The following is a 27,370-nucleotide window of genomic DNA, read 5'->3' as shown; positions in this document are numbered from 1 at the left end:
TGAAGCATGATTTTGTCTGCCAAAAGAAAACAGTTCTCTTTGGCCAAAATGCAAAATTATATTGCTATAAGAAAAGTTAAAAGGGAAAGTTTGAAGATACAAATGATTTAATTTTGGCTCAAAAACTGAATTTGCTTAACACTGCTTACATAAATTGGGTGAGGTTTCCTTCTGCCCATTTTTCTTGACCTAGATAAATACATTTTGACAAACCAAGATCTAATAAATGTCAACCAACACCGAAACATGGCTGTGTGTTAAAATAAAAGGTTAACGGTCTTTTAAAAATTGTTTATTAATACTTAGCTTCTATGGGTCGTGAAATAATTAAGCAGGGAAGTAACATGCTGCTTTCAGATTGAAAAAAACAGACTGAAGCTTAGTATCTTAATAACCCCGAGGGTCTAAATATATAAAACCATAATTAAAATGTTAATTTCTTGGTTTCTTCCCAGAATTATATTTTAATGACTTTTGTAAGTACATTCCAAATATTTAGAGACTTATAAGAAAGGATTTTTACGTAACAGATACTTAAAGTAATATCCCCTAATTCTATGAATTGCAGAATAGTATCTTTCAATGGTTTTCTAAAAAAATGAAGTACAATAGTCTTATGTTGCTTTGGTTTCTTTTAAATACCTGCTTTCTTATGAGACCAAAAATTTCCAGCAAGGAAACAAGTCGGTCTGATTCTAGCATTTTATTTATTACCTTGTCTTAAAACACCATTATTGATTGGCTCCTTTCAATATGTTTTAATAATCCTTGGTTAAATTTATGTGTATCTAATGTAAATAGCTAAGTTACTAAGTATTTTAATGCAGGAGGAAGGAAAGGTGTTTATTTTTACAGAATTAACTAAAATGGAAAAGTATGACTTTTAGCAGAAGGATTCATTTAAAAATCCGAGGTATTTAAAGATCTGGTCCTTGTAGCTATCCCATCTTAACTATAATTGTTATATGTTGAATGCATATTAAGAATTACTCTCTGGGACACCTGGAATTGCCATTGCATCAAAATGAGACAGTGTTGAAAAGTAGAATTATTTTCTTGAATGAAAGTATATTCAAGTTGATCCATATTCAAATATTTTAATACTTAAAAATTTGTTCTTTTTCCAGATTTGTTTAAAATTGTTACAAATGTTAGTGTTTCCTTTTGGATTGTGCTTTTGTGTTTGTGTCATGAGTCAATTGAGAAAAGTAGGCAAATAATGTTAAAGTTGTTACCGCCACAGCATGAATGTACAACTGTATTAAATTTAATCCACAGAAGTCTATTTGGATGTGTGCTGTATGTGACTAGATTTGTTTAAAATTTTAGATTGTCATTTAGAAAAAAGCTATTTCTCTCCGCTTTGCCAGTTTGGATTTGTTCATGTTTTCATTAATGTCCCTAATTTTTCATACAAGCAACTTTGAAACCTGTCCTATATAAATATATCTTTCCTTTATATTGCTCTACAAAAATTAGCATTATTTCCTTATGCTGGATTTCCTAGAGAACAAAATCTCTCAAAAAATAAGTACTTCCTTTTCTGAGCTAATCACCCCAGGTATCTGTTGTTTCTTTAGCTGTCATCGAGGGACCTCGTTAAAATGTGGTGTGATCTGTTTTTCATTTCATTCGTGCAATATCTAAGCCCCATCGAGAGTAAAGAAGGTTTAGGCACAGGATACAGTGTAGACAAAACAGTCCTAGCATGTGAGTATGGAAATGTGTAATAGACTAAGATTGAAGAGTAATGTATGAAACAAAAGATACTATTCTTAAAAGAGCTATTATTCTGTTACACTTCATTTAAGGGCTTTTAAGAGAAACCTGCTTTAGAGGCTACGACCTCTGTGAATCCAAGTTGCTCTTTATAAAAGCATAAAGGCCAAGGATCTCTTAGTGGTAGAGACGGCCAGTCACTTAGGATGGCCATTTTAGTATTCCATTTAATGGAACTTGAAAAAAAAGAATATAACTTCAGTGTATGGAAGACACCCAAATAGCCATGGCCTGTATGTATCAAAAAAGACTGTTAGGTAACCGCAGCAGAGACGCGTGAGTGCCCACCTGTCTCAGTTCCTCCTGACGATCTTTTTCAGCACAGGGGGCAGGACTCAGACAGCACAGTTCCAGTTCCAGCTAGATGTGCATCGCTGCTGCTTACATTTTGGGGGGTGGTCAGCTTATAGACAGATTCAACCTTGATGTCTGTTGGTGAATTTAGATGGGTGAGGAAAGCCTCATTACTAAGGTTCTTTTCAAGTGTTCACATAGCTGCTGTTCAGAAGGAAGGAAAGATAGGGGAAAAGCCATGTTGACCTATAGTTCCCCTTGTTTGATATTTCATCAGTGACAAGTTTGAAGTTACTGAATAAATAGAATTCAAATGTAATTATGTGCCAAGACAAATACTATTGTTTGTGACAAGATAATTACAGTCTTCACCTGAGGTATTTTTAAATTTTATTTTGAAATAGTAATATACACCAGGGCAAAAAAAAAAAAAAAATTTAGATAATAACTGCAAATTCCAGTCTGCCCATATACTTGTATAACCTCAGAGGTGATGACTGGTTTCCTGTGTATCCTTGCAGACTTGGGGCTTCCCACGTGGCTCAGCGGTAAAGAGCCTGCCTGCTATGCAGGAGACAGAAGACACAGGTTCCATCTCTCCAGAGGAGGAAATAGCAACCCCACTCCAGTATTCTTGCCTGGGAAATCCCATGGACAGAGGAGCCTGGCTGGTTACAGTCCATGGGGTTGAAAAAGGGTTGGACTTGACTTAGCAACCACACACACACACACACACACTGTTTACATACAGCACACATTTCTTTTATACCCATCGTTTCAAACTTTTTTTCCTCATTTAATTACCTTGGGAAAATACCTTGCCAATACATACATATACCTGTGTCATTCTTGACTGCATAGTATTTCACTTAGTCTTTCTTTGTATTCCTTGCCTATGTAGCAAGGAATATTACATTGAGTAGTATTGAGAAGTGAGAAGTTTTGCTGGCAGAGGAAAAAAATTCCTATATGCCCCTTGAACTGTAACCAAAGAATAACTGTATAATGTATTCCTAAGTATTTGAGATGAGCTGCACCTAAGGGAGAAAGAATGGAGAATTACTAATCTGGTCACCACAACCATAATTTCAATTTCTGTCACCCAGCTGTGTGAGCCAGAAAATGATTTAAGCAATCTGGATCGACTGGACGATTTCTAAGATCCCTTTCAGCAACAAAAACTCTGAGATTTGGAATTCCTGAGAAGTTGTAACATACTGTGTAATAGTTTACATATTAAAAAACATCTCCTTTGGTCTCAACCAGGTAGGCAAAAAAAGATTAAAATACTTTGCATTTAAAATAAAAGACATTAAAAATTATGACCAGGAAAATAATTTTAAAGCATCCTAAAGGATTCATCTCTAGATATTACAATTTAATGTTGCAGTAGGAACCACCTCAAATCTCTCAGCAAAGGAATATAATTAAATGGGAGCCAGCACCAGCCATCAGCTATGTGCCTGCCCTTGAGCTATCCCCTTTGTTTTTGTAGTAACCCTATAAAGTTCAAGTTTTACTTTAAAGATGAGGAAAGCTTCTTACAGAATTATATAATTTGCCTAAGGTCATCCAGTTTACTTTCCAAGTAAAGTGAATTAAAATGAATATTCATTAGGCAAATTGTAAATGATTATGGACACAGGTATTTTGTTCTGATTCTCTTATTGGCTAACAAAAAAGGTGTGTGGGGGGGTGGTGGCTATTCAAGAGTGGACACAAATACTGTTCAAACTAAATCGGGTTTTTTTTTTTCTTCCCCAGGGAAAAGACTTCTTTGCTTATCCTAAGAAATGACCAAAGATCAAAATCTAGTAATTAGCTATAAAACAATTTTTTTTCTGACAGACTAGCTCTGTTGACTTGAATAACTTCAATCTTTCTTCCCAAAGATGCCTAGGAAGTTGAGAATAATTTTCTTTTTACTTTTCCTTTCTTATTTGTCATAACTTACTGTTTATAGGCTTCCCTGGTGGCTCAGACAGTAAAGAATCGGCCTGCAATGCAGGAGACCTGGGTTCAATCCCTGGGTCTGGAAGATTCCCTGAGAAAGGGAACGGCTGCCCATTCTAGTATCCTTGTCTGGAGAGCTCCATGGACAGAGGAGCCTGACAGACTATAGCCCGTGGGGTCACAGAGTCAGACACAACTGAGTGACTGACACTTTCACTCTTTAAACCTGAAATTAATCCATTCCAAATACAGGGTATGAGTGAATGTATCATTTTTATTAGAGAAAATTTTCTCCATACTTGAAATGCACTAAATCGATGTAATCAGATTGCTTTATATGAGCACATTTGTGTTCAGTAAATATATCTGGTCTCTCTTCAATGACACTGCAATATAATTACTAGGTGCAAAACAAAAGATAGCATAGATCCACATACAGACGCTCACTGTCTTCAGTGATGACAGCATTATTGAGATCTCTCGTGTATGCGTTCTTAAAAGAAACTTTCTCTTTAAAAAGGGGATAGGCAGAAAACATCTCATGGGGAAAACCTGAATGAGGTTAAAGTTTAGCCACAGGTATAAATTAAAACAGGTCTGAGTATTCAAACCTGAGAAAAAGGGCAGGCATGACGTTTACTGCACACCAAGAAGACCGCAATGAGGACCACAGTCAGACTAAACAGGTGCTTTGGACAAATCACAAAACTCAGTCCAAATTACTGTTACCTAATCCCGGGGTTCTCAACTGTAATTACGCATCAGAAACCCCACAAATCTCTTAGATACCTGTGCCAAACTCCCAAAATATTGCTCTACAAAGATGAGGCCTATGTATCTGTAAGTTATAAAAAGTTCAAAAGATTAATGTAGTACACATATTGTTGGTTGCCCACGTTTTTTCCCTTATCTAAATTGATTCTAAAAATGACCCATTCTGCCCTCATAAATACCCCCTGTGTCTCAGAGGGAATGAATTCCACTTCCAGCTACAGTAGACCCAACTGACCTAAGAGTGAGTTATTCCATATCCTTTACCAGTGACTGGCCTGCGGGTGGAACAGGTCTAACTAAGCCACTTTAGATCAATGAGACCCAAGCATCTGGTGGCAAACTCCAGGAAAGCTTCTGCATGTTGAGAGAGGGCCCCTGAAATCCTCCCTGGTTCCTGCACTGCATGTCAATGAAGATGCACACAGTCCCAACTGCTACTGGCAGGCATCCCGTGACCACGAGGGGAGCCAGCACTAGATGATGCCAATGCTGCAGTTGAAGACAGCAGGGAGAAAAAAAGCCCAGAGGTTCTTGGTGCCCCTCCTACGGGATCACCGGAATACGAGTACTGAAGCCCTTTTTATCAGTTAACTTCATGTATAATGATTCTGTAGATTTTCTCACTGTTTAGGTCACTTTAGCTTGGATTTTTAATTATCTGCATCTGAAAGCTAACGGGTTACCCCACCGCAGCACCTTTACAACCATGTGTGCTCTGCTTAGTCGGTCGCGTCCGACTCTGTGACCCCATGGACTGTAGCCCGCCAGGCTCCTCTATCCATGGAGCTTCTCCAGGCAAGAATACTGGAGTGGGTTGCCGTGCCCTCCTCCAGGGGATCCTCCCAACCCAAGAATCAAATCCAGGTCTCCTGCATTGCAGGCTGATTCTTTACCATCTACGCCACCAGGGAAGCCCTAACAATCTGCATTAAGTAGAAACCACACAAACATGCCTTCACACTAAATCTGTAAATCCGAGATTGATTTATCTTTCCTATTTTAACAATGATTAAATCTTTAAAAAACTAATTTACATCTTGTTACACTTTTCCAATATTTGGGCTGAACTGTATTTAAAAGTTTATGCTCACTGCATTCATTTCCTTATTCATTCAAAGTTTTTGCTATAGGCTTTGTCTTGAATGTGCAAGACCATTCGCCGTGCATAGAAGTCCCTGTATTCCTCTGGTAATTCAGCCAGTGTTTTTAAGGCTCTGTCCAAAATTTGTACAGCTCTTGATGCTGCCGTCAGATCTTTGTTTCCATAGGTATCCGTTTTATCATAGCATTCAGATGGAAGGTGCTTCCAAAAGACATTCACTCCCACTCCAAACTCTTCAGAAATTACATTATGGAACCATAAAGCTGAAGAAGTATTAAAAAAAAGTTAAAAATAAAAGCTACAGTTTAAAAAAAAACAAAATGTCAGTGAAATATCACGAATTGCATATAGCCAATTCAAGAAATAAATCTTATAACTAGATTCCTTCGTTAGCACACTCCTAGCTTTTAACAGAACCATTTTAACTTTTATGAATTGCCAACCAATTTAAAGTGTCAATAGCACAACCCTACGTTTAAAACTTCTGAAAGTAGCAATTTTTCCTTTTAACTTGAAAGACACAATAAAGTTCTATTTGTTTTAAGTTCTGTAATTTGGGGCTGTGATTTGTGTTACTTGTTTACACTTCCTGAGTCACACACCACATCAAAAATGTTCATTTTTTTATACACAGAACATTTCAATTATTTGAGGAGTATCTTTGACATTTTCTGACTCAGTACAGTACTTTTGTTCTCAAAGACTTCCTGTTTAAGCTGCATTTGGTTTTCTAACTTGCTTAAAAACCTGCATTCATTGTAGCTTCCCCAGTTTTATATTTCTAATGCAGTTACAATCATCCTATGTTAACGTTCCTTTACAGTATATATATAAAAGTAAAGCAAATATTTTGGTTGTGGAAAAGATGAATAAACTTCATATAGCTAATCAATATTTTACTTCCACCAGAAAGTTTACGTCTTTGTTTTCAATTGAGAATAAATATTTTCAAAACACAGGTGCTAAAGATATACTAAACCAACACTACACAAAGATGAAATGCTAGTCACATCCAAAAAGTGTTTAATCTTGTGACAGAAAGGAAGATTTATAAGATGCTAAATTTTAGAAATAAACTCATTCTAAGAGTGCTCTAGAAAAAACAAAAGCTTAAAATATTTTGATTTACAAAACTAGGTTCCAAACATGGTTTTAATCTTAACTACTCTTTCTTTCAGAACCTTTTTTTCCTTATTCAGTGATAACAGTGAAAAAAGCTAACCATTCTGTTAAATTTAAATCCAAAGATGGGACTTCTGCTCCTATTTCAAAATATCTGCAAATGTTCAGTATTTTTCCTCTTTTAAAATTATATACAGAATAAGGCAGAACTGCATCACCCTTAACCATGCTCTCAAGATGTTAAACCCCCAAATTTAAGTAGTGGCAATGGATTTAAAACACAGTGTGCTATGACTGTTTTCAATGAAGATTGAGAAGTCAAGGTATTAAGCTTTTATACACAATCATGTAAAGTACACTACACAGGACAACAGAAAGATTAACAAACTGTGGTTCCCTGTCCCCAAGGAATTTATAATCTAGTCCCAAATACGATCATTTTATTATCAATACTTTTATCACTCAAGAGGTATTATTATAAACATATCAACTTATATATGAAAAGTAAAACTATAAGCCAAATTTGTTAATGCACCCCTTAATATTAATTATGATTTTTATAATTTTCAGGTATTCAGTTTTGCATAATTACAGATGTTAACTGTATCACTGGTTACTAACAATAACTAATACCTATATACTGTTCAAAGAAATTAAGTGACACTAATTCAGACTGTAGAAAAATAGTGCACAATAGTGTACATCATAGGTATTGCATTATAACATTTGATATTTAATAAAATATTGTTTGGCTTTGAAATATATTTACTATTTCTTCATAATTACTTACGTGCCAGTTTTAAAACACGTAAATATTTTAGAAACAAAATTACTTTAAAAGTACCATGAGGTACAATTTTTTGCAGATATAAAGTATCTGGCTTAGTATCCTTTAATAAGAGAACTTAAGAGTATAATAATATATTTATAGGTTGTCTTTGAAAAACAAGACTTAATATTGTATCTTAGCATACTTTAAACACACACATTTGTATATAAAAAAATCATCTTGTATAGGATAGGATACAGAAAACAAACTTTTTAAAAAAATCACATAATGGTCAGGTGACTGAGTATCATTATTATAAAAAGCAAATTACTGAAGTCTAGAAATCTTACCAGGAATGAACAGCACATCTCCAGCTTTAAGGGAACATTCATACCTTCTAGCCTTGGAAAACAGTGGATATTTAGCTAAGTCTGGGTTATCTATGTTCAGTACTTCTGATTTAGAACCTGAAAAGTTCCAAAACACGATGATATAGATTAAACAGTTAGCATTTTTTTTAAATAACCACAAATATAAATTTGAAAATTTATTTTTTTCCTTGACAACTACTTTACCGTATCACACTGTGAGAACAATTACTGTTCTCCTGAAGACAATTTTCAGTGACCTACCCTTTATTTATAACCATTGGCATTCATGTAATATAATCAAGATAATCTGAAAATTTCATTATTCATATAACCTATCATCTCATGTATACACGTACACAATGAAGAACACAATACAAGACACATACACAAATACAACACAAGAATCATAATTAGGAAGAAGCCCTGCAAAGTTTTTCTATGAGAATGAAGACATTAAAAAAAATAAAACTTTCGAAATTTATTCTTAAAAAAAAAAATAGTACCTGATAAATATAAATATTGGGCATCTCGAGGACTGAACAGAACAACACGCTTTTTTCCAGTCACTTGTATTAAGAAGTTATCCATTACCTGAAGGCAAATAAGAACTTATGAAAAGGCATAAAATTCTAATATACAGAATCAATGGTATTCCAAACAGTTAACCATAAATCCTATCTTTTAACAAAGCTCGACTCAGATTACCTAAAACTCTTATAGTAATATTCTAATTTAAGAGTGAAAACAGATGTGTTACCCAACTGTGTCATCATTTCTCCAACACTACCTTACAATGGGAAGGACTGGAAGGCCATTAGAAAAGCTGCTCAGAACACATCTCCCTCTGCCTCATCATGACATCAGGTATAGTTACATTTATTTGAGGATCGCTTTGGTAAGTACGACCAACTTCCCTGGTGGCTCAGATGGTAAGGCGTCTGCCTACAACGTGGGAGACCTGGGTTCAATCCCAGGGTCAGGAAAATCCCCTGGAGAAGGAAACGGCAACCCATTCCAGTACTCTTGCCTGGTAGACTACAGTCCATACGGTCGCAAAGAGGTGGACACGACTGAGCGACTTCACTTTGCACTTTCACTTTGGTAAGTATGGGTTTCCCAGGTGGTACCAATAGTAAAAAACCTGCCTGCCAGAACAGGACATGTAAGAAACGCTGGTTCAATCCATGGGTCGGGAAGATCCCCTGGAGGAGGGCATGAAGCCCACTTCAGTATTCTTGCCTGGAGAATCCCATGGCCAGAGGAGCCTGGAGGGCTACAGTCCATAGGGTCGCAAAGAGTTGGACCCAACCGAAGTGACTTGGCACGCACACATGCACGTTGTAAGTATCTTTTTACTTATCTATCAAGGAACACTGTAAGGCCGACATTAGATAGGATGAGAGCACTTAGAAAAACCAGGTGTTGAGGGAACACACGGTAGGGCTGCAACTGCCGCTAAACTCTTACTATGTGGCCAACCAGAATTTGGTTACAGGAAGATATGCTGATTTCCAAATTACTTCCATGGACCATAACTTGGCAAATAATTTTGATGAACTTAGTAATAATGGAGCAACGTTGACTTTTCTCATGTTGCTAAGGGTACACAGCATTAGTACAAATTTTGAAAAATCCTAAAAGCAGAGCTACAAGGACTTCCCTGGCAATCCAGTTATCAAGACTACATGTTTCCAAGCAGGGGGTGCAGGTTCAATCCCTGGTTGGGAATCTAAGATCCCAAATGCCTCACAGTGCAGCCAAAAATAGAAAGAAAAAAAAAGGCAGAGCTACATTAATTCTCAGCTAAGGAATTAAAATATATACTAAGCAAGACATATTCACGATTATTTACATATCACTTCAACTTAAACATTTCTCCTTTAACGCTGACTTATGTAAGCTTTAACTATATAACTAGCACTCCTTTGACTTATTTTTAAGAAAAACTTCATAATATTTAAGATAAAACAGAGACTACATAAAATTTGTGGATACAGTTAAAAGTATGACTTATCATTTTCTCACCATATTATTCATGTAACTAAAACCTCAATAGGAAAAGGAGGACGTCAAGGCTGTATATTGTCACCCTGCTTATTTAACTTATATGCAGAGTACATCATGAGAAACGCTGGGCTGGAGGAAGCACAAGCTGGAATCAAGACTGCTGGGAGAAATATCAATAACCACAGATATGCAGATGACACCACCCTTATGGCAGAAAATGAAGAAGAACTAAAGAGTCTCTTGATGAAAGTGAAAGAGGAGAGTGAAAAAGTTGGCTTAAAGCTCAACATTCAGAAAACTAAGATGGGGCATCCCGTCCCATCACTTCATGGCAAATAGATGGGCAAACAGTGGAAACAGTGGCTAACTTTATTTTTCTGGGCTCCAAAATCACTGCAGATGGTGACTGCAGCCATGAAATTAAAAGACGCTTACTCCTTGGAAGGGAAGTTATGACCAACCTAGACAGCATATTAAAAAGCACAGACATTACTTTGCCAACAAAGGTCCATCTAGTCAAGGCTATGCTTTTTCCAGTAGTCATGTACGGATGTGAGAGTTGGACTATAAAGAAAGCTGAGTGCCGAAGAACTGATGCTTTTGAACTGTGGTGTTAGAGAAGACTCTTGAGAGTCCCTTGGACTGCAAGGAGATCCAACCAGTCCATCCGAAAGGAGATCAGTCCTGGGTGTTCATTGGAAGGACTGATGTTGAAGCTGAAACTCCAATACTTTGGCCACCTGATGTGAAGAACTGACTCATTTGAAAAGACTCTGATGCTAGGAAAGATTGAGGGCAGGAGAAGGGGATGAGAGGATGAGATGGCTGGATGGCATCACCAACTCAATGGACATGGGTTTGGGTGAAATCCGGGAGTTGGTGATGGACAGGGAGACCTGGTGTGCTGCGGTTCATGGGGTCACAAAGAGTCGGACATGACTGAGCGACTGAGCTGAACTGAAAACCTTAAAAAATGTTAAGATCTTATATCTATCTCATTTAATTATAAGGTATCAAAATCCTCCCAAGAGGTCGTCAGCTATAAAACACTATAAAATACACTTCTAAAACTTTATTATAAAGTTTTATATTTAGAACTTCTCAAAATATTCTTTTATCTTTGGAAACCTATCAAAGGGTCGCAGAGTCAGACACAACTGTGCACCTAATGTACACACAAGATATCGCTTTAAATTTTCTAAATTTCTCTACCCAACACCAAACTACACACAAAACTAGACTTTTAATGTTTTCTAGCTATTTATTTGCATGTGTTTGCACGTGTGTGTGCATGCTCAGCTGTGTCTAGCTCTGTGACCCCACGGACTGTAGCCCACCAGGCTCCGCTGTATATGGAATTTTCCAGGCAAGAGTACTGGCGCAGGTTGCCGTTCCCTCCTCCAGGCGGTCCTCCCAGGGACCGAGCCCGCATCACTGTGCCTCCTGCATTAGCAGGTGGGTTCTTTACTGCTGCGACACCTGGGAAGCCCACGCGTATATTTAAGCAAAAAAACTGTAACACCATAGAGTAAACAGTCAACATCAGTATCTGCACATCTTACTGCTCGATAAATACAGTAGACACTTGACATTCTCAAGGGATATACACCCTGAGACCTCCAGGCATCTCCAAATTTTTACAGTTGGAAATGGCTCTCCACAACCTTCTGCCTTTCTCCCAAAGAACAGTTCCATCTAGTCGCATGTATAACTTCAACCTTAACATTTTTTCCACTTTCAGTTTCCCCCCTCATCTGGTGTCCATTTTTCACATGTTAAAAAAAAACAAAAAACAAAAAAAAACACTTCAAAAAACTCAAGTGTGTGTGTGTGTGTGTGTGTGTGTGTGTGTGTATTTATAAAATGATGAATCAAGAACAAGACCACAGAGAAATGCAAATATAAGAAACTACCTAGGCTCTGGCATTAACTAAACAATTTACTCCCATACCAATGCATGGCAGAGCACCTGTTTTCAAAGGTTTGCTCATGTTTCAGCAAACTATATGTCAGAGATCTTCAGGGTAGCCTCCCAAAAGTTAACACTGTGAATGTTCAGTCTATAAATTCTAAAGAGCTACTGTAGTTTTAGATTTCTCATTTTATGTAGCATACATCATAGTGTGTCCAAAGTTGTAACCCTGGTGAGCTGATTCGAAAAACACTGGAAAAGAACTGCTCTTCTTTGAAGAATTTTGGAAACTTAATGTCTCCTTCCAATAAAGGAAACTGCTTTCTGATATCTGCAACATCCTGCATTGAGAGAAATACAATGAGAATTTTAACAATAAACACAATATTGGAATAATGCTTATTTTATCTAAGGCTGCCATCAGAGCCCATGATATCATGGAGGAATGGGGCAAAATTCTGCTGTTTTAAAATACTAGGATGTGACCATAGCCAACACATGATCTTTCAAGTGAAGGAATGACAGACTGTGTAATAAGACATTCAATGATATCACTATTGTTAACCTTTGTATGCTTCATTAATAGAACAGTTCATCTTACTCTAAGCAAGAATCATACAATTGCCACCTACTTAAATGTAAGAGTCATTAACTTGAATGTTATCAACTATGTAAAACCTGTGGGTTCTACTCAAAGAGAAGACTAAAAGAAGGTAAAGAAATAACATGCCACAAAGAGAAAAGACAGAATCTGACTTGATCATTTTAGGGACCTCTCCTTAACACTGTGTCCATATTAATTTGACTCTATACATATATATGAATTACCCAGGTTTTTTCTATCACTTTAGATTGTATTTTATTAGCTGAATGCCATCTGCAAAATAAGTAGAATAGATTCCTTAATTGTGGAAAGATTAGATAACTTTTTACATTCAGAATTCTTACCTTTCTAGGGTCTTCTCCAAGTGATCGGAGGTAGTACTTCTCATCCTTAAACATGCCAAAGAAAAACAACATCAGTATTCACTTAAAAATATTAGAAAGTAAAGACAAAAGGAAATAAATTTGAAAATCTAACCGAATTAAGCCATTGTCAAAAAAAGTTCCATTTTCTTCCCCTTCTACTAATGCTCTCTGGTGGCCGTATGAAGAAATGTCTCTATATGTGCTTGTAATAATGACAGGATCCACAAAGTATTAGGTAAAATAAATTCTTTGTAAAGGCAACACATGCATACCACATCTAAAGCCACAAAGCTTAATTTAGACTTTATACTCTAAATTATTTACAATCTTAATTAGCATCTTAAGACTTTAAAGAATTCCCATTTTTATAACACACATGATCTCAGAGTATCAGTGAGGGCCAACAACAAGCTTCGTTAATGTAATGCAAATGTAGAAAATAATATAAAATACTTTATACTTTTAAGACTAATTTTTTTAAAAAATCTGAAACATTGCATTTTATAAAGCTAAGCTTTTCCCTAATCATAATTCTCAACCCAAATCAACAGTCAGCTCAGGTATGAATTAGAACTATGTCATCTTACAGTAATAAACTTAAGTTGATGCTTTAAAAAACTGTCAATTATAACTTTATTAAGTAGCTCTAATAGGGAACTATTTGAATTATGAAGTATACATTGCCTGCATTTTCTGTAATAATTAGTCAACTGAGCCACATCAGGTCAAACACAGGGACAACCCAACACAAGAATTTTGCCTCTTTTATACTTACATTGACCATTATAGCACAAACTTCAAACTATATCTCATTTACCATAGCAATATATTATACATCTATGTTCACAGATTTTACCTAAATCCAAGATTTACTGATTTTAAATTTTTAATTAGTACCATATCAGATAAGTTTCATAAATTTATTACTAGCTAAACAGGTTCAGGGCTTGCCTGGTGGCTCAGATTCACAAAGAATCTGCCTGCAATTTGGGAGATCCAGGTTTGATCCCTGGGTTGGGAAGATCCTCTGAAGAAGGGAATGGCAACCCACTCCAATATTCTTGCTTGGAGAATTCCATGGACAGAGGCTAAGTTCAGGGGGTCGCAAAGAGTGGGACACAACTAAGCGACTAACACTTTCACTTTCAAACAGGTTTCAAAGTCTGTTCTTCAAAATTCTAAGAGTTTTCTACCCATCCTAATGTTTCAGGATTTAAAATATAAATTTATGTGGCAGAAACAGAGATGCACCACAGAACCCTCTTCAAGAAAAGATTCATTAATTGCAAGAAATGTGATAAACTTATAGCTCCCAGGTGTTAACTCCTTCAGGTCCACCTCACCCTCTGACTGAAGGTCATGCTCTTTCTAGGGAAGCCTCAACCAGTGACTAAGCAAGATGGTAAAAGGCCTAGACCCTGCACCCTGGACAGGACTCCCCCAGGAAGCAGTCTTTGCTCAGAGCTCCACACGGGGCTGGCAGAGAGGTGGTCAGCTCTGGATCACTGCCTGGTGGCACCCTCTACCCAAATCCTCTCCTTTTCTTTCACAGGTATTTTCCCCAGTAATAATGGGCTTCCCTGGTGGCTCAGAGGTTAAGGCATCTGCCTACAATGCGGGAGACCTGGGTTTGATCCCTGAGTTGGGAAGATTCCCTGGAGAAGGAAATGGCAACCCACTCCAGTATTCTTGCCTGGGTAATCTCATGGAGGGAGGAGCCTGGTAGGCTACAGTCCACAGGGTCACAACTTCACTTTCACTTTCCCCAATAAGTCTTTTGTAGTCCTAATTTCATCACAGCATGTGTTTCCCAGAGAACTGAACTGACAGTCCAATTCATCTTACACATCACCCTTGTCCCTATTTCCTTTATTTCACTTGACATTTCATGGCTATTTAAATCTGTGCCACTACTTACCCTTGGACAGGAAAGTACCAAAGTGCAGCTGAACATACATGTTAAAGCATGACTGTAAAGCTAAAAAACATTTTTCAGGTATAGCTAATGGAATCAGTTTTGTAGATATTCTAGTCATACAATTAGAATAAGACATCTGGGATTTGTAGAGTAAAACATCACGTGATGAAAGAACAGAGAAAATGCAATACCTTTTACCACCAAACTGACCATCAGCCCAGCTGGCTCAGATGCAGACAACAGCTTTCTTCAAAGCTTAAAAAGCAGTTTATTTTTCAAATGTGCTTTTGAGATAATACAGTAAACTTTTTAAAAAATGTATTTATAAAAGCCTCAATGTCTCAAGATATTTAAATTCTATTTTGCATTATTTTAAGCTGTATTATTACGTAAATAAGTAGAATTCTTCAGCATATAATCCTAAACAAATGTTATAGCAAATACACAACAGAAATCACATTAATAACAATAAAAAAAATACAGAAATAGTCTTATAGATATGAAAACAAAGTTCTCCTTTTTTAGCATCTGTACTTGGCATATCAGACCAAAGCATTTTCAGAGGAGGTAGTATTAATAACTAACATTTAGTGAGTGATTCCTACCTGTCAAGCACTGTGCTGAATACAGATTTTATTGAGTTAACTGTCAAAAAAAACTTATGAAATAAGTACTATTACTGTTCCTATTTTACAGATGAGAATACCGAAGCAGAGAAAGGTAATGAGGACCAGGTTTGAGATATAATAAACAGCACAGCTAGGATATACGGAAAGCTATAGTTCTCATATATCTAACATTCTTTTATAAGAAAATAATTTAGTGATTACATATTAACGTTTTCTTAAGAAAATGTGTTAAAAACAATTACCTCTGAAATAAAGAATTCCGTATGCTTTTCTTCAGCTGCCCTTTGTACCAACTTGTCAAAAGGTAAAGTTCTGAAATAAATACAAAAGAATCCTTGGACTTAGTAAAAATAAACTAGTAATACTCTAGCCACTACACACACACACACACACACACACTACTTGTTGGAGTTTGATATAATCTTGTTTTACAACACAGTGTCATAATTTTTATTATAACCTATTATGTGGATTTCTAAGTTTTCAAACTTCATTTAGAGTTGAGCTTATTTAACTTAGGTTGTCTGAAATTTTGTTTTCAAAAATTAAAGATTTTTAGATCTACAGTACAGATGAATCCTTCTCATATGTCATCATACTGCTATTCCAAGTTGCTGTTAGAAAAATGTTTCTGGTTTTATGGTATATATGTAAATATACAAACTTGCAAGCTTTTACTGCTACTAATTTTCAAGTTTCATGGCAAAACAAGTCTCGGGATGAATGGGGCAAACTACTAATGCTACTGCAGAAGAGATAACAAGCATAAAGCATGCCTTCTCCCATGAAGACAAGCCCCTGCCCTTCTCACCAACCTGCCTGCCTTCTGGCACGACCAAACCAAACTGCTCTCACCCTTCTACATCACATTCTATCATTTCAGGCTTCTGAGTATTAGCCCAAGGATTCCAGAGAAGTGATCAAATTTTATTCTGAAATATTTCTGCCCAAAGGCCCATCTCCTTCCATCCTGGTAAACAGGACTGAACACTGTAGAAGCAAAATTTGGTTCCTTTACCTCACTCTTTGAGTCTGAGGGTTACCTTTTCTGAGTGATATCCTATCTGTTCAATCTTCTAGAATCAAAAGTACTGCCCACTACCTGAAGATAATACCTTATCAGAGACATCAAATACAGACAATGACATCATCAAAGGCATCTGGGTCCCTACACTCTAGCCTCCACACCTCTGATTAGGAGTTGTAATCTTTTGCTCTTACTAATAAATATCTTTCCACTTGAACTCTGTAACAGGGAAGTAAGATTTCTTTGTAAGATGATGACCATGCAATGCTTTCCTTGAAACATAGTGGGTTAAGATAAATGTGGAATGTCAGCTGTTAGATGGATAACACTGTTTACTGAAAAGAAAAAGACCCTCTGAGAATTCCCTGGAGATCTAGTGGTTAAGACTGTGCTCTCAATGCAGGAGGCATAGGTGTTATTCTTGGTCAGGGAACTAAGGTTACACATGCCAGGCATCTCAGCAAAGTGAAAGTAAAAGTCACTCAGTCGTGTCTGACTCTTTGTGACCCCATGGACTATATAGCCCATGGGATTCTCCAGGCCAGAATACTGGAGTGGGTAGCCTTTCCCTTCTCCAGGGGATCTTCCCAACCCAGGAAATGAACCCATGTCTCCTGCATTGCAGGCAGATTCTTTACCAGTTGAGCCACAAGGGAAGCAAATCTCAGCCAAAAAACAATTATTTACTATGTCTGAACTAGAAGGATGGTGAGTCAAATCTTAATTGTTGGGAAGCAGAAGACGTGGCTTCCCTGGGTGCAGTATAACTCAGTAATTGAGCACATCCCTTGGAGGAACTGAGAAACTAAGGTCATAGTCATCTTACACTACAGGTGTCTGTGGATGATGCAGCTTAACCAAGCTAGGGGACCTCTGTATCCACCTCTAGTCTTGTTCCCTTATAAGGAAGCTGTCACTGAGTGAGCCAAAAATGGCTTCTGGATTGGCCTAAGGACTCTCCTGATACTATCCTGCTAGGATGCTATGTCCTGCCTTGTACCTCTTTGCAAAGCTAAGCCAATCTGATGCCAGATTCTGGACTAGCAGGTGTCAATCTGAATTTGAGGACACTACTGATAATTATGAACAGTGGACATTGCAGGAGAGAAGAAAGAAGGCTGTCATCCACTCAGACCAATCTACTACTATAGTTTCTGGCTAATAGTATCAACAAATTTATTTGTTCAATGTTTTCCATCTCTGATCTCACTATATACCCTTCATTTCTACCAAAGCATCTTTTGAAGAGTCTGGAAATAATACAGAAGCCTCTGCAGGCCAGAGCTACCTCTGTAACTGGTGCAGTTGCTAAGGTCTTAGAGAGAACCTAAGACCTTTACAAGAACAGGCCAGGTAGAGTAGTTCAGGCCGAAGCAGAACTTGGGTGACCCCAGCGACCTTCTCCTGGAGTAGTCCCATCCAAGCCTCTACAGAAGCTAAGCTGAGAGAGCGGGAAACAGGCGTATCAGCTGGGAAGGTCCTTGGCCTTGAGGTCTCATCTATCCTACGCATGTTTCAGTAAGAAGAGCACCTGCTTTATGACACTCCACTGTCTGGACTGACTTCCAGACCAGCAAGTGAGGGAGTACCCAAGAGGGATTAGGACTGTTAGGACTCTGTGGAGTCAGGCAAATTTGGGAATAAGTCTTGGTTCCATCATTTCAAGCTATATTTACAATCTTGAGTAAATTATTTAACATTTTTAAGCTTCCGTTTTCTCATCTGTATAATTATCAGTTAAAAAAATCTACCTTATAGATATTTAAATGAGTAATATAATCTAGGATGCACAGTACCTGATATATAAGAAATGTTCGATAAAAGAGATGGTGGGGGTAACAATAATGGTAAATAACGTAGCAAGCAAGCAGTTAACAACATTCAGAAAAAGAAAAAAAAAAAACCCTTACTATTCTGTTCCCCATTTTGGAAAGGTTTCTTTCCAAGATCAGGAATGATAAAAGTGTAACAAATAATAGGAGCAGGATGACAGGAGTTAGACGATGTAGATGTGATGTAGATGTGATAGGCAGAAGCAGCAAAGCAAAGCTCATGTAAGACTCAGACTTGGAAAAAAAAAAACCTATGGACAGAATACCAACAGTATCCTTTCAAGGCTCTTCATTTTTACATATATAGATTCTGGAAGAACCGTAAGAGCTACCATGAGAACAGAAGTAAAGGCTAAGACTTGGGAACATATTTATCTTCAAGTGTTTAAAAAGCAGAAATGAAACCTTAATGTAAAGTGTTAATAACGAGATACGTGCATAGGTTTTTTACTTTTCAGCCTCTCTCTTTGGCCTAGATGCCTCCCTTCTTTCCTGTTCCCCAATAACTGCGAAAATGACTACATCTGTTTTCCCTCTCTCTCTAAGCAAATAATCTTGCAACTCTTTAGCAGCTCTAGTGAAAGGCTTAGAGGAGCTGGAATAGGAACTATTACATAATATACATGCTTCAAAAACATGTTTTGAAAAGTTTATGGGACATGACATAACATCAAGGCAATTCAAGACGAAGTTTCAATACCCATTTGTTACAGCACTGGGCTTCCCTGGAAAATAAACATCATTAACTGCAGGCTGAGAAACACTCTTCATTCCAGCACTTTCTTCCACTTTCTTGTTTAATAAAAAATGAAAAGTTCTTACACTTGGAAAAATTTATGGCAATTAAATTCAATTCATGGCCTATTAAAAACCAAAACCCTAACAGCAAATATTCAAAGAATCAAATACCAAGAAATGGTTTGGCAAGCTACTATATGAACTTGGAAAACTCTAATGAGAAAAGTATGACCCTGGACACTGGAAGCTCTGTTTAGCTCATCTCTAAACTCTGGAAGGAACAGTGAGAGCCACCTTTCTTTAAAAAATCAGTCTTTTGTGAACATGGTTTTTCAATAGACTGGATTTGCTGGGAACTACACATGCTCAGAATTTGAAAATTGTTTTTAAATTTAACATTTTTAGTGAAACTCATGGGAATAAACAGCATAGTAAAACTGTAAGATTACAGCATTTAAAGCTTTTAAGTTCAGACATACCACGGCATTCAACTATCTTTTACATTTAAGACATCCCAAAACATAAAATGGCAACCACAAGGGAAATTTAACATATTTAAGATTATTTTGTCAAAAAAGAAAATTAAGTCATATTTATCCAAGTTGACAAAAGATTATACCAAACATAGCAACCACCTGTCTTATATTTCTGGAGAGGGAAGGAGAAAAAAAAACAGGAGCTTATACTTAACTAAAAACAATCTGGAAGTAGAAAATCTTCCAAAAATAGGGCATCTAAAATTAAAACAGGTTATAAAGGAAAACTTTAGAATTTACAACTCTAGATAACAATTACTGATGTGGGAGGACCAACTGATCAATGAAGCACTAAATGAATCCTGCATATCCAGCTTTAGATGTACTCTAACTTGAGTTACAGAAATTCTCTGCTCTTTCCATAACTCCAGAGGGTATTGGGCATACACTCTATTTTTAAAATAGTCTTTGGAAATGTCTTTGTATAATTATGTAAGCTGAGAATTCTTGTCTTTTAAAAGCCATTCTTTAAAAATTAGTAAGCTATTCCATAATTATATCAAACAAGCCAAGAGAGAAAATGCCATATGGTCTTTGTATAATAATGCAAAAATATTTTACAGGTTTAAAAAAAGTTACATGTATCCCCAGAGTAAACCTCAGAAGAAAATACCTATATACAAAGTTTTTACTAATGAAGTCCATCTGGGCAACTGCAGCAACATGAATTTTCACCTCTTTGCTCCCTCCGATTTGGCTGAGGTAATCCACTGTCCATTTGCTTGTACATGCTCCCAAATCAATTCCTTCCAACACTAGAGGTTTTCTCTGTGTGGGAAAAATCAACAAAAATTAGGGAAAACCAAAAATATATAAGGAGTTATATTGGGTAATAAAGGGATAAAAACAAATAAGAAATGACTATTGATCCCAAGATGCTCAAAATCAGATCTGCTGACAATTCATGCTTTAACTAAAACAGGAAGAGGAAACTATGTAATATACTTAAAACAAAATTTTAACATTAGGAAAACCAAACCAAACCAAACAGCAATACTATCATTAGCTTAGAAACAAGAGAAGTTTGAATATTATTTAAAGCATTTTTGAGTGTTATATGTAACAAAAAATACATTTGATTCAAATTTGTACTTTATAGTCAAATATTGTTTGCAACTTTTTATTATGATAACCATTCTAAACTTATGGAAAAGTTGCGAGAACATTACAAAGAACTCCCATATACCATTTACTCTGAGTCACGAGTTGCTAATTTAACACTTTGCCCCACTTACCTTACCATCTGCTCTCACTCTTGCAATGTGTGTATAGAGACATATTAAAGATAATTTAATTTTTTCTAAACTATTTCAGGGTAGTTTTCCAAACTGTCTCTATCATGCTCCTTTATCTCTAAAACGTGAGCATATTTTCTGAGAACAAAGACATTCTTTCATATAGTCACAGAATAATTACCAAATTATATTTGTTATAATACTTTTATCTAATCTAGCTTGTATCCAAATTTCGCTAATTGTCTCTGTATTTTTTCCCTACTTCTGAGATACCACACTGCATTTAGTTCCCACACCTCTTTTAATCTGGAACAGTTCCTCAAATTCGTTCTTCTATGACCTAGACATTTTTTGAGGAGCACAGGACAGTTATCTTATAGAATGTCCTTCAGTGGGAATTTACATGATGCTTCAGCTTATGCATTTCTGCAAAGAACACGCCACTCAGTATTGCTGAGTGCAAAAATTGTGATTTAAAAAAAATCACCTTCTACATGTACTAGTTGGTACTCTAATGTAAGAATTAGCTCTAACTTCTCCATTCATTCTTTTTTTTTTCATTGAGTTATAATCTACTGATACAATTTTGAAGCCAGATTTGGCCAGTAAGAATCCCTTCAAGCTGGCTCCTATGACTTTCTGCCTGAGCACGTCTTACTTTATGGTAAAATAACATAATCCAGTATTCGTTTACTTCTCTGTCCCAGCCCTATAGTTATTTCTTCAAGTAGCTCTATCTTCTAGCGGGGAATGCTGTTTAGAAACAATGATCTGGGTGCTAAATGTGTTCATGACTATTGATGTGTCGTTACATATAGACCTTCTCAGGGGACAGAGCTAGGAAACACATGAAGGTGTGTATATACTCGCTCACACGCCCCCACACCAAAATATACACACAACCACATATGCATATGGTTGCATTCCTCTCTCTCAATATGTACTATACATACACACGCACACACACACAGTCTTAATGGATGTATGATGAATCATGATACTTCCAATATGATTACCTAATTCCAAACTTATACCACAACATTTATTTTAATATTTCTTGTTCATATATTTGTAAACTACCCCCTCTCTTCATGAGAAACCTGGTTCCAATCATCTCAATGTTTAATCAGTTGTACAATCTCAGAATTCACAATAAGTACTTCTACAATTGCTAAGTTATACCACTGTAAAAAATATACAAACTAGAATTCAGCATTGCTGATAGTTCTTTTTGTTTTTAGACTGTCATAGAATCAAAGCACGGGTTTCCCTGGTGGCTCCGATGGTAAAGCGTCTGCCTGCAATGCAGGAGACCCATGTTGGATCCCTGGGTCGGGAAGAGCCCCTGGAGAAGGAAATGGCTATCCACTCCAGTATTCTTACCTAAATTCCACAGAGGAGCCTGGCAGGCTCCAGTCCCTGGGATTGCAGAGTCGGACATGACTGAGCAACTAACACATTCCAAATTCATAATCAAAGTACTGTGTTCAAAAGTGACTTAGGTTACTTCTCTCTCCCTTAATTAGGTTCACTTGTTATTTTTATATTCTATACTAGAGTTTGGGTTTGCTTTTAATTATTCCTTATCCATGTTAATTTTATTATTACTATTATTTCAGAATATAAAACATTAATGTGATCTCCAAAGTCAAAATTATATAAAAAAGGTCATCGCATCTATACTCAACCATGTTGTAATCACTCAACCCCTACAGATAACCAGTCTCATTAATGTCTGGCTTATCATCCCATGTTTCTTTCTTGCAAAGGGATTAAAAAACATATAAACTTCCTCATTTTTTTATACAAAACTATCTTATTTATACATTGTCTTTTGTAATTTTTTCTTTTTAATTTAAAATTATATCCTGAAAATCACTGCTATCAGTTCAGATTTTCTCATTGTTCTTTTACAACTTAGCACACTATAGTGTAAATGGACAATTTAATCAGTCTCCTATAGTAGGTTTTTTAGGTTAGTTGTAATCATTCTCAAACATAATAAATACTAGGTATTTTCATACTGTTGAAGTATATCCCCAGAGTAAATTCCTGAAGAGGAACTACTATATCATAAAGTAAACACATCAACAACTTTGTAAGATATGCCAAATTCCCCTCCATTAGGCTTTTACTACTTGGCATAAAATGTGAATGTCAGTTTCCTCACAGACTCACAAAGAGTGTATTATTAAAGCCTTTTGATTTTTGCCAATATGATACATAAATAGTATCTATTTAAGCGAAATTTTAAATTCTCTTATGAGTAAAGCTGAATGTCTTTTCATGTGTTTAGAGGCCATTTTATCTTTTTGTCAACTGTTCACTTTTTAATCAGATTTTTGCCTGCTTCCTCATTAATTTTTAAAAGTTCTTCCCATACATGTGCTTCTACTGACCTTTAATGAAATATATATTGCAATATTTTCCTCCCAGCTTGAATTTGATGTACTCAAATTTTAATCTTTTCTTTATCACACTTGAGTCATAATAAGGAAACCCTGCCATAGACCTAGATTACAAAGAAATTTATCCATGTTTTCCTCTAGTACTTATATAATTTCTTTTTTTATTTTAGATCTCTGATCCATTTGGAGATTACTTTTGTGTATGGTGTCAGATATAAATCTAATTTTATCATCTTATAAATGACTGTGGAAAATTCTGAAAGAGATAGGAATACCAGACCACCGACCTGCCTCTTAAGAAATCTATATGCAAGTCAGGAAGAGACAGTTAGAACTAGACATGGAACAACAGACTGGTTCCAAATAGGAAAAGGAGTACATAAAGGCTGCATATTGTCACCCTGCTTATTTAACTTATATGCAGAGCACATCATGAGAAACACTGGGCTGGAGGAAGCACAAGCTGGAATCAAGATTCCCTGGAGAAATTTCAATAACCTCAGATATGCAGATGACACCACCCTTATGGCAGAAAGTGAAGAGGAACTAAAAAGTCTCTCAATGAAAGTGAAAGAGAAGAGTGAAAAAGTTGGCTTAAAACTCAACATTCAGAAAACTAAGATCATGGCATCTGGTCCCATCAATTGCTGGCAAATAGATGGGCAAACAGTGGAAACAGTGTCAGACTTTATTTTTCTGGGTTCCAAAATCACTGCAGATGGTGACTGCAGCCATGAAATTAAGATGCTTACTCCTTGGAAGAAGAGTTATGACCAACCTAGACAGCATATTAAAAACCAGAGACATTACTTTACCAACAAAGGTCTGCCTGGTCAAGGCTATGGTTTTTCCAGTGGTCATGTATGGATGTGAGAGTTGGACTGTGAAGAAAGCTGAGTGCCGAAGAAAAGATGCTTTTGAACTGTGGTTTTGGAGAAGACTCTTGAGAGTCCCTTGGACTGCAAGGAGATCCAACCAGTCCATCCTAAAGGAGATCAGTCCTGGGTGTTCTTTGGAAGGACTGATGTTGAAGCTGAAACTCCAATACTTTGGCCACCTGATGCGGAGAACTGACTCATTGGAAAAGACCCTGATACTGGGAGGGATTGGGGGCAGGAGGAGAAGGGGACGACAGAGGATGAGATGGTTATATGGCATCACTGACTCAATGGACATGAGTTTGAGTAAACTCCGGGAGTTGGTGATGGACAGGGAGGCCTGGTGTGCTGCAATTCACGGGGTTGCAAAGAGTCGGACATGACTGAGCGACTGAACTGAACTGAACTGAAATGAACTGACTGTGACTATCCAGTTGTCCAAGCACCATTTATTTAAAAGCTCATCTTTGCCCTAGTGATTTAATGTCATGTTCATCGCACCCTAAATTTCTATATGAATGGAAATTTACCCAGACTCTGGAGACATATATATAAAGTCACTCAGACTTTCTTCTCTATTCCTCTGATCTGTCTATCCATGCAACTGTACCACACTGTTGGTTATTAAAACATTTTTAAAAATCCGATAGGACTATATCCCTTTACAGCTTTTCTTTAGAGTTTCTTAAGTAGAAAAGTCTTGTTTTGCAAATTAGTTACTGATTTCTGGTTTTATTACACTGTGATCAGTGTTATTTGCAATTTTCCACTTTACAATGTTTAGTGATGCTTTCTTTGTAACATATTATGTCTTGTCTAGGAAGGCTAAATTACAAAACACATTTTGCTAGCCATCTTACAAAGCATTTCCACATTCATACATCATTTGATGGTCACAATTCTATCCTGAAGGCATCTTATACTAATGTGTCCTCTGGTGGATAAGGACAATAACCCATTGAGCCTAACCTCCCAAATAAATTAAGACTTGAGGGGGTTGAGAAAAAAAAAAAAAAAGACTTGAATCCTCCCCGTAGGTTTCTAACTCCTAAAAGAAAACTTCATCCCTGACTTTTGTAACACTCAGAACTGTAGCTCTATAACCATCCTCAGAGATGTAAATATCAAGTAAAATTACTGGGGTAAGGGATTCTTTATCATGAGCAGGCTAATTGTAATCTTGTGGGGTGTTTTTTTTTTTTAATAGATGCCCTAACTTATATGCAGAGTACATCATGAGAAACGCTGGGCTGGAAGAAGCACAAACTGGAATCAAGATTGCTGGGATAACCTCAGATATGCAGATGACACCACCCTTATGGCAGAAAGTGAAGAAGAACTAAAGAGCCTCTTGATGAAAGTGAAAGAGAAGAGTGAAAAAGTTGGCTTAAAGCTCAACATTCAGAAAACTAAGATCATAGCATCCAGTCCTATCACTTCATGGCAAATAGATGGGCAAACAGTGGAAACAGTGGCTAACTTTATTTTTCTGGGCTCCAAAATCACTGCAGATGGTGATTGCAGCCATGAAATTAAAAGACGCTTACTCCTTGGAAGGAAAGTTATGACCAACCTAGACAGCATATTATAAAGCAGAGACATTATTTTGCCAACAAAGGTCCATCTAGTCAAGGCTATGGTTTTTCCAGTGGTCATGTGTGGATGTGAGAGTTGGACTATAAAGAAAGCTGAGAGCCAAAAAAATGACGCTTTTGAACTGTGGTGTTGGAGAAGACTCTTGAGAGTACCTTGGACTGCAAGGAGATCCAACCAGTCCATCCTAAAGGAGATCAGTCCTTGGATGTTCATTGGAAGGGCTGATGCTGAAGCTGAAACTCCAATACTTTGGCCACCTGATGTGAAGAACTGACTCATTTGAAAAGACCCTGATGCTGGGAAAGATTGCAGACAGGAGAAGGGGACGACAGAGGATGAGATGGGTGGATGGCATCACCGACTCGATGGACATGGGTTTGGGTGGTCTCCAGGAGTTGGTGATGGACAGGGAGGCCTGGCGTGCTGCGGATCATGGGGTCACAAAGAGTCTGACACGACTGAGCGACTGAACTGAACTGAACGACTCTTTATTCTCAGTTTTTCTGAGCCTAGATTCCCTTGAAAAAGCACTGCAAGAAAAAACACTTTCTGCCCCATTAACGTTTTTCTGAGTTTTAGTTTAAAGAACTAAGGTTCGAATTACAGATACAAAAGAATCGAACGTCTGATCTTCAACCCACGTTAGTCAGAATCCAGTAGAAGTTTCTCGGGGGGCTCCCATTGCTTCCCCTTTTGGATCAGTGCAGTGAAAAACTGCTCCTTCAAATCCAGTAACTCGTGTAGACTAACAGGCGCCATTTAAGCTATTGGGGGGTGGGGGTGGGAGGTGGGGCGCGAAATTGCCCCTCGACTTTAGACCTGGGGGAGGCGGGGGAGAGGGGTGGAGTGGGAATTTCCCTAGGGTGCCATGGTAATGGTATTAGACTCCTTGACTAGACTCCCGCAAGGTAGCTAGCGGGGCTTATTAGGCGAAGTATTTCTCTCGTAGTCAGCGCTCTGCCATCCAACTGCTTCCCAGAAACGTGGCACGGCGCTCGCCGAAAATTTTGGTAAGACCGTCAACATCCCCCACGTGCTTCCTTGGCCGTAGGGCCAACCAGCCACTTCCAACTGACAACCTCCTCCCCACAACCTGGATCGCAAGAAACCAGTTCGGAGCCGCTCGAGGGATAGGAATGGGTATCCACCCGACACCCCGTGGTTCCGCCCCGCGAGAGGGCCTCACCTGCGGATACAATTGCTCTATGAACTGCTCCTGCGAAACGCCCTCGAATCGGGGTACTGGGAAGCGGTGCCCGGCCATGGTTGTTCACGCCAATCCTCCTTCTAGTCCTGGGACCCTCTGCACTAACACGTTCCTCAGCGCGCGATCCGCCCGGAAACAGGACCCGGAGAGAAGAGGTCCCGGAGGCCGGCTGAATCGCGAGAACGGCCTGTTCCGAGTGCGGGGCTCGGGGCCGACAGGCGTATGATGGAGAGCAGAGAAGAGGCGAGAATTCACCAGAGGTGGCAGTAACAAGCCAGCTCGACTCTCCAGTCTCTCTCCGAACCTCGCTGAGC

The 27,370-nt window shown here is 37.6% G+C and overlaps 1 protein-coding gene across 3 annotated transcripts; it reads right to left on the bottom strand.

Moving 5' to 3' along the window:
- Positions 1-141: 141 nt before the first annotated feature.
- On the bottom strand, positions 142-27,360 carry TYW5 (tRNA-yW synthesizing protein 5). 3 transcript variants are annotated; one of them, XM_065930879.1, is made up of 9 exons: positions 27,036-27,349; positions 20,346-20,500; positions 15,842-15,911; positions 13,032-13,076; positions 12,287-12,424; positions 8,668-8,755; positions 8,144-8,260; positions 5,892-6,165; positions 2,978-3,110 (listed from the first exon to the last, which is right to left on the bottom strand). In XM_065930879.1, the coding sequence occupies exons 1-8, from the start codon at positions 27,111-27,113 to the stop codon at positions 5,909-5,911; spliced, it is 948 nt and encodes a 315-aa protein (XP_065786951.1). In that variant the 5' UTR covers positions 27,114-27,349; the 3' UTR covers positions 2,978-3,110; positions 5,892-5,908. The 3 variants fall into 3 exon arrangements, with proteins under 3 accessions (XP_065786952.1, XP_065786951.1, XP_065786950.1); XM_065930880.1 differs by lacking the exon at positions 5,892-6,165 and having other exon boundaries at positions 142-3,110; positions 27,036-27,360; XM_065930878.1 differs by lacking the exon at positions 2,978-3,110 and having other exon boundaries at positions 4,281-6,165; positions 27,036-27,344.
- Between the last annotated feature and the right edge of the window lie 10 nt (positions 27,361-27,370).

Source organism: Muntiacus reevesi, chromosome 3, assembly GCF_963930625.1.
Source record: "Muntiacus reevesi chromosome 3, mMunRee1.1, whole genome shotgun sequence".
Taxonomy (NCBI): Eukaryota; Metazoa; Chordata; class Mammalia; order Artiodactyla; family Cervidae; genus Muntiacus; species Muntiacus reevesi.
Note: the sequence above shows the minus strand (reverse complement) of the source record. Positions and strands in the feature narration are given on the sequence as shown.